This window comes from Bison bison, unplaced genomic scaffold (assembly GCF_000754665.1).
Source record: "Bison bison bison isolate TAMUID 2011002044 unplaced genomic scaffold, Bison_UMD1.0 scf7180017864180, whole genome shotgun sequence".
In the NCBI taxonomy this organism is placed as follows: domain Eukaryota; kingdom Metazoa; phylum Chordata; class Mammalia; order Artiodactyla; family Bovidae; genus Bison; species Bison bison.
Window position 1 is genome coordinate 8,127,502 of NW_011494752.1, and position 8,545 is coordinate 8,136,046.

Below are 8,545 nucleotides of genomic sequence, written 5' to 3' on the forward strand. Positions count from 1 at the left end.
GACCTGCCTCCTGAGAAATCTATATACAGGTCAAGAAGCAACAGTTAGAACTGAACATGGAACAACAGACTGGTTCCAAATAGGAAAAGGAGTATGTCAAGGCTGTATACTGTCACCCTGCTTATTTAACTTATATGCAGAGTACATCATGCAAAATGCTGGGCTGGATGAAGCACAAGCTGGAATCAAGATTGCCGGGAGAAATATCAATAACCTCAGATACGCAGATGACACAACCTTTATAGCAGAAAGCAAAGAAGAACTAAAGAGCCTCTTGATGAAAGTGAAGGAGGAGAGTGAAAAAGTTGGCTTAAAACTCAACATTCAGGAAACTAAGATGAGGGCATCTGGTCCCATCGCTTCATGGGAAATAGATGGGGAAACAATGGAAACAGTGAGAGACTTTATTTTTTTGGGCTCCAAAATCACTGCAGATGGTGACTGCAGCCATGAAATTAAAAGACGCTTGCTCCCTGAAGAGAAGCTATGACCAACCTGACAGCATATTAAAAAGCAGAAACATTATTCTGCCAACAAAGGTCCATCTAGTCAAACTACGGTTTTTCCAGTAGTCATGTATGGATGTAAGAGTTGAACCATAAAGAAAGCTGAGCGCCAAAGAATTGATGCTTTTGAACTGTGGTGTTGAAAACTCTTGAGAGTCCCTTGGACTGCAAGGAGATCCAACCAGTCCACCCTAGAGGAGATCAGTCCTGAATATTCATTGGAAGGACTGATGCTGAAGCTGAAACTCTGGCCACCTGATGCGAAGAACTGACTTATTGGAAAAGACCCTGATGCTAGGAGAGATTGATGGCAGGAGGAGAAGGGGACAACAGAGGATGAGATGGTTGGATGGCATCACCCACTCGATGGACATGAATTTGAGTAAGCTCCAAGAGTTGGTTATGGACAGAGAAGCTGGGCATGCTGCAGTCCATGGGGTTGCAAAGAATTGGACACAACTGAGCAACTGAACTGAACTAGAACAAAATATATGATCCCAAAGAATCTCCAAATGTTGCAAAGAAAAATGATTAAACTAAATGGTCCTCTAATTCCATGTATACCCATTTTTAGGATGCCTTCCTTTAAAGCAAGCCCTATTAGGATGACATATACTTCAGTTAATCTGGAAATCTCACCATGTTGCTTCAGGGCATAGCAAAATGCCACCAAGAGAATCCCAGCAAGAAGGAGCACTCAGTGTCACTGGTCACCCTTTACCAAGGCCTAATCACAACCCTACTCCTTCCTTCCATCTCACTCCCGCCCAACATAAGCCACAGGAGAAAATGGAAGCCTCATTGCCTTAAGAAAAAGTTGGGAACCTCCATCTGGCTGGTAAGATGTATTATGGCAACAATTCAGATTACCTTTAAATATAAATTCTTGAGCAAAGACCTCTTCAAAAGCAATGCCTATACTGGAATGAGTATGTTTTATATAGAAGCCTAGTCTTATTTTTTAATTATTTATTTATTTTGGGCTGTGCTGGGTCTTTGTTGCTGTGTGCAGACTTTCTCTAGTTGCCGCAAGCAGGGGTCACTCTCTAGTTGTGGTATGTGGGTTTCTCATTTTGCTGGCTTCTCCAGTTGGAGTGCATGGGCTCTAGAATTCGGGCTCAGCAGCTGTGGCGAAGGGGCTTAATTGTGGCTCATAGACTTAGATGCTCTACAGCATGTGCAATCTTCCTGGACCAGGGATTGAACCCGAGTCTCCTACATTGGCAGGTGGATTCCTAACCACTGGACCACCAGATAAGTCCAGAAGCCTAGCTTTAAAAGCCTGCTTCCCTCATTTATTGGCTGTGGGTGCTCTCAGCACCCAAAACAGTCTGGAGTACAGTTATGCCACTCACTACACTCTCCTGCATTAGGAGTAAGAGATATCCACACAGTCATTCTGGTGGGCTCTCAAAAAAGTTAGTTCCCTGCCTATCCTTCTTAAGAATTAGATCATTTTTGCTGATTCTATCCCTAAATCACAGCTTCCCTGGTGGTTAGTGGTAAAGAATACGCCTGCCATGCGGGAGGCAAAATGTGTTCTATTCCTGTGTCCGTAAGAACCCCTGGAGAAGGAAATGGAAACCCATTCCAGTATTCTTGCCTGGGAAATTCCATGGACAGAGGAGCCTGGCCGGCTGCACTTCATGGGGTCACGAAGAGTCGGACACAACTTAGCAATCCTTGTATCACCATGTTGAGGATCCTTTTTTCTATCTGCCACTTTTCTAACAACTGACTTTCTCTGTTTTCCCCACACACAGGTTGGAAGATGTGAAAAGCACTTCCTGGTAATTCCATTAAGAGAACCAAGTATTATTTTCACTAAACACACACATATATGAAGGTCAAAAGTTATTTCAAAAGTAACTTGTCAACTCAAACCACTACAGCAAAGCAAACTATAGGGTTCTATGGGTACCATTTGTTGAGCCTGTGCTGTGCCACATGTAGTTGGAACAATCGGCTTTCGCCTTTAGGACAACTGCCGTTCCTTCCTAGTAGGAAACTCCATGCATTAATGACAAAATGTCCCTTTGCTCCCGTGTCCTCCAGTTCTAGAGCCCAGGGTCACCAGTTTCACCCTTCCTGTGGCATTCCACTTTCCTCAGTACACCCCATTTAACTTTGTTTCCGTCCTCCCTCAGATCTAAAAACTAACTTTCTCTGTTTTCCACACACACGGGTTGGAGATATCAAAAGCACTTCCTGGATCGTGTACCATCCACGTGCAATCTCATCACGCTTCTCGACAAACTCATAGGTGGGCATTCTGCACATCAGAACACAAGTCCAAGCCGCACAACTTGGCGACGGCAGAGAAAGGGCCACAAGAGCCAGAGACGCCGTGGCCGTCCCGCGGGCGCGCAGCAGGCACCACCCCGCTCCGCCTCCGAACAAGGGTACCTGCTGCCCTAACTCTGCACGGGCCGTGTGCCTCAAGCCCCGGCCATGCCTGGCGCGGAATCGGGGAAACCTGGGTAACCGGGTCAGCCGCCCGCCTACACCCACTTGTGGCCAAGCCAATCGAGGCTCCCTTGCGGCTCAGTGGTAAAGAATCCGCCTGCAATGCGGAAGACTAGGTTCGATCCCTGGGTTGGGAAGATCCCTTGGAGAAGGGAAAGGCTACCCACCCCAGTATTCAGGCCTGGAGAATTCCGTGGACTGTATAGTCCATGGGGTCGCAAAGAGTCTGACTGAGCGACTTTCACTTTCACTTTCAAACCGAGGCTCAGAGAGTAGCGAAGGCGAGGCTCTGCACCAAAAAACCGCCGAGCCCGAACTCCGGCGCGGGCGCCCCTCCGGGTCTGCTCAGCCTCCACATCGCTTCGTTCCCCTCAAGAGGGCGGGGCGCGCTCGAACCGGGATCTGCCGCGCGCCTCAGTTTAGAGCGGGACCCCAGTAGCCACCGAAGTTCCCCCGCTTGCAGCCCTACCTGGTTGCTGCGGAGACCATGACGCGTCAACGCCAACAGCCCGCCAGTGACGTATTTTTCCCTCGCCTGGTGGTATGGCTCTGTCCAATCACGGCCGTGAGACTGCGCGTGCGCCCCTCAGGCCACAGGGAGGCGCTGCGGGATGGGAGCGGTCTGAACATTGTCCTCTGGTGTACAGGTCCTACTTCCATATTCCGGAGGGAAATTAAGAAAGTCACGGTGTGAGTTTCGTGCACTCTGCTGGTGTGGGGGCAAGGGAGGGAAGGGAACACAGAGTTGGGGAATGTGTGTGCTCAGTCGGCTTACTCGTGTCCGACTCTTTGCGACCCTATGGACTGTAGCGCGCCCAGGCTCCTCTGTCCTTGGGATTTTCCAGGCAAGAATACTGGAGCGGGTTGCCAGTTCCTTCTCCAGGGGATCTTCCCGACCCAGGGATGGAGTCGTCTCTCTTGCGTCTCCCGCATTGGCAGATGTATTCTTTACCACTAGCGCCACCTGGGAAGTCTTGAGAATGTATGCTGCTGCTAAACTGCTAAGACACTTCAGTCGTGTTCGGCTCTATGCGACCCAATAGACGGCAGCCCAGCAGACTCCCGTCCCTGGGATTCTCCAGGCAAGCATACTGGAGTTGGTTACCATTTCTTTCTCCAGTGCATGAAAGTGAAAGTGAAGTTGCTCAGTCCTGTCCAATTCTTCGTGACCCCATGGACTGTAGCCTACCAGGCTCCTCCGTCCATGGGATTTCCCAGGCAAGAGTACTGGAGTGGGTTGCCATTGCCTTCTCCGGAGAATGTATGCTAGGGAGTATAAACCCTTAGTGATTAAAGCCGTGTCATATTGGCTGAAAGATAAATAAAAAGATCAATGGGAAAGAAGAGAGAGGCCAGAAACAAACCCTGGGGTATGTAGTCACGTGTTTTCTCACAAGAGTCCCAGTAATGCAATAGGAAAGTTCTTAGCAAGAAAAAGAGCTTGATCTGTTGAATTGGTTGTCAGGGTTGGGGGATGAACCGTAACCCCTACTTCATGCAAGAAAATAAATGCAAAATGGGTTGTGTCATGGTCTGTGCAAGGGTTGGAAAATAATTTCCAGACATGAGACAGAATGAGAGTAGAATAGAGTTTATTAGAGCAGGAGACCTGTTAGAACAGTGGGCCAACATCCTGAATCTGGGAGAGAAGACCCTTTTCATGGGTTAGTAGTGCTTAGTCGTGTCCAACTCTAGGGGACCCCAAGGACTGTAGCCCACTAGCCTTCTCTGTCCATGGAATTTTCCAGGCTAGAATACTGAAGTGGGGTGCCCTTTCCTCCTCCAAGGTATCTTCCCAACCCAGGGAATGAACCTGCATCTCCTGCGTCTCCTACATTGGTAGGTGGATTCTTTACCACTGAACTTGGGAAGCCCCTTTTATGGGTTTGTAGCCAATTTTTATAGTCTCAAGAGAAAAATTCCTGCTGGAAGGGTGGCATTAGGTGATTGGTTAAGGCACTATAGGGTGAGTACCTGGGTGGGTATTTTTACCTAATATGGGGTCAGGAAGGTGGCCAGTAAAGCCTAGGGGGGTTCTGGGCAACAGTTACAGTGAGACTTAGTCAGTTCCGGAGATGACCTTGGCGTGGAGCTCTGCATCTGTGGCCTTTGTACAAGACCTCACACCTGGTACAGGGCACCACAGATTGTAGACCTAGATGTGAAAGATAAAACTGTGGATAGTAACAGCTAACTGCAGAATATAAGGAGCACAGGCCTTAGGCACATGGTCTTCAGTAGTCGAGGCACATGGACTCTGTAGTTGCAGCTCATGGGCTCTAGACCTTGGGCTCAATAGTTGTGACTCACAGGCTTAGTTGCTCCATGGCATGTGGAATTTTCCTGGATTAGGGATCAAACCCATTTCCCTGCCCACGTTGGTGGGTGGATTCTTAAGCACTGGACCAGCAGGGAAATCCAACTGGCAGGTTCTTGAGGGCAGGAACTATGTTTCTCTACCTTACCCTTTTGGGCACAAATTAAGTGTTAAAAACCTTTTCTTTTTAATGACTTTTTAAAAATTGAAGTTTGGGAGGGTAGATTTCCCATACACTCCCTGCCCCTACACATGCATTGCGTGCTCAGTGGCTCAGTCATGGTCAACTCTTTGTGACCCCGTGGACTGTAGCCCACCAGGCTTCTCTGACCATGGGATTTCCCAGGCAAGAATAATGGAGTGGGTTGCCATTTCCTCTTCCAGGGGATCTTCCCAACCCAGGGATCGAACCCGCATCTCTTCCGTCTCCTACATTGGCAGGTGGATTCTTTACCACTAAGCCACCTGGGAACCCACACGTTCATTTCCTCCCCCATTATCAACATCACTCATCAGATGGTACACTTTCTACCAAGGATGAAACAACACTGACACATCATAATCACCCCAAGAGCTCACTTTACTTGAGGGTCCACTCTTGTTCTATATTCTGAGTGTTTGGACAAATGTATAATGATGTATATCCATGATTATAATATATTTTTACTGCCTTAAAATTTCTCTGTGCTCTGCCTATTTATCCTTTCTCCCCCTCCTATTAATAACCTTTTATTGAGGAAAGTTTATGATATAAAACTTTATTTTTTAATATATTTATTTGGCTGCACTGGATCTTGTGGCACACAAGATCTTCACTGCAACATGTGGATTCTTTAGTTGTAGCATGTGGGATCTCGTTCCCTGAGCAGGGATGGAACCCAGGCCCCCTGCATTGGAAGCATGGAGTCTTAGCCACTGAAACACCAGGCAAGTCCTAAGACATGAAACTTGGAAGCATCATCATAAATTTGTGGTTATGAATACTTAATTTCCCCCCCTTGTAATTCAGGTTCTGATTTATGAAGTCATAAGACTGATCTCGGAGAAGGCAATGGCACCCCACTCCAGTACTCTTGCCTGGAAAATCCCATGGATGGAGGAGCCTGGTGGGCTACAGTCCATGCTAAAAGTCTGACACAACTGAGCGACTTCACTTTCACTTTTCACTTTCATGCATTGGAGAAGGAAATGGCAACCCACTCCAGTGTTCTTGCCTGGAGAATCCCAGGGACAGGGGAGCCTGGTGGGCTGCCTTCTATGGGGTCACACGGAGTCGGACACGACTGAAGTGACTTAGCAGCAAGACTGATCTTGGGTGGCCTCAGCCTGCAAGGGCTTGGAGCGAAGCTTGAGTTCCCAACCAGAAATTGAGCTGGGTCACGTGAGTGAAAGCCCCAGATCCTAGCCACTAGACCAGTGATCAGGGACAAGTGCCCTGGCCCTTTGGTTTTGCAGAAAAGAATTTCCACAAAGACAGAAAGTAGTGAAGCAAGTAAAATGTTTACTAAGAGGAAAAAAAGTACAGTACATGTGCATAGGCAAGGGGCAGACTCAGAAAGAGGGTCCCTGAGTTGTGCCCTCTTGGCAGTTTGAATCACTTATATGGGACATTTCTTCCAGTTTTCCTTTGGCCAATAATTTTGATTTGCCTGGTTCACAGTCTGTATTTGATATATCTCAGGATCCTTCCATGTGAGCACACATATCTCTTAGCCAAAATGGATCCTACCACAAACATATCTGGGTGTTCCCTGACATTGCTCCCCCTTTGGCCTGCAGTCCGGAGGCTTTCTGCCCACTTGTGGTTGGGGAGGTCTCTGGATTTCAGTAATGAGAGATACGTGGTCTGGGCATGGCCCAGCCTCCTCCCTTAATTGTCCTGCTATTCCTGTCTTAGAGTTTCAGTCCAGAGGGAATGAATTTCCAATTGCTTTACCCTGGGAGTTCATCTGCCTCCTGCCTCAGGACTACTAATCTACAAAGGGAATATGGACGGTAGTTAGTTATTTTGAGGTTGTAAGGCACTTTGGGGTCCAAATGTTAACTGGTGTATTACTGAATGCAGACTGAGGGTGGCAAGCCTCATAACTGAGGGACCAGAACATGCTTGCAGCCTGGAATCCTCTTAAATTCTGATTTCCTTTCCTCCCTCTGGGTTTCTGGTTCTGTGTGAAATGGATTCCGTCCTCCTGGTAATTGTTGGGGAATGGGATGTCACTGTTATTTTTCTTTTTTGTTTTGTTCTTAATTTTTTAAGTTGTATAAAGTGAAAGTGTTAGTTGCTCAGTCATGTCTGATTTTTTGCAACCCCATGGACTGTAGCCCACCAGGCTCCTCTGTCCATGCTTTTGTCCAGGCAAGAATACTGGAGTGGGTTGCCATTTCCTCCTCCAGAGGATCTTCCCAACCCAGGGATCGAACCCCCATTTCCCACATTGCAGGCAGATTCCTTATGGTCTGAGCCACCAGGATATAGACTATTTAAAATGTTGTGTTAATTACTGCTGTACTGCAAAGTGATTCAGTGATACACATACACACTTTAACATTCTGTTCCAATATGATTAGTCCCAGGATACTGAATATAGCTCCCTATGCAATACAGTTTTCTGCTATTGTTGCTCAGATGTCGCATTTTTGATTCCCACAAGTTACTCACTTTTCTTTTTCAACTGACATTGAAAGCCGGGAGATTCAAAGCCTGCCCCCCAACTAAAGAGTGAGGCCCTCCGGGCGGGCACTAGCAAGGGTTCTAGCACCAGAGACCTAAACCAGAGTGGGAGGTTGGGGAAGCACCGTAGGACTGGGCAAAGGCCCGGATCCACGGATGGCCCTCAGGAATGGCCCTTCTGTCAGGGCTCTCAACTGTCAATCAAGAAGTCTCCTTGCGACCGGGCCAATCAGGCTCCGAGGCCAGGGCTCCGAAAGCGCTGAGGGCAGTTGGCTGACCCTCCCAGCACTGGGTGCCATGATGATGCTGCTTTCTTCCTGCTCCTTCATCCCCACAAAACCCCCTTCCCTCACTGTAGGGGAAAGAAACATCGCCCTTCTCAGCCGGCATCGCCGAGAGACCACCCGTCCCTCTAGGTCACTCTGGCCAACAGGAGACTGCACTTCCAGAATGCTTCGCAGGTAGGCGGGCCAGTAGGACGTCAGCAGCCTGCGACCACTTCCGGCGTCCCCTGCTGGCACGTCGGCTGGGGGCTGTGACAGACAGGAGGTCCCGACCCACGAGGTGGGACAATGGGTCCCTGAA

At 48.3% G+C, this 8,545-nt stretch overlaps 1 protein-coding gene across 4 annotated transcripts in view; it reads right to left on the reverse strand.

The window, feature by feature from the left end:
- DHRS7B (dehydrogenase/reductase (SDR family) member 7B) overlaps positions 1-3,498 on the reverse strand; it is a 47,570-nt gene extending 44,072 nt beyond the window's left edge. For 2 of the 4 annotated variants that reach the window (XM_010842871.1, XM_010842870.1), the window contains exon 1: positions 3,442-3,486. Coding sequence is in view for 1 of the 4 variants with exons in the window: in XM_010842866.1 (XP_010841168.1) it covers positions 3,442-3,461 (20 nt within the window). In the remaining 3 variants the exon portion in view is untranslated. Of the gene's footprint in view, positions 1-3,441 lie in introns of all 4 variants that reach the window. The other 2 variants (XM_010842866.1, XM_010842869.1) reach the window with 2 other exon arrangements.
- Between the last annotated feature and the right edge of the window lie 5,047 nt (positions 3,499-8,545).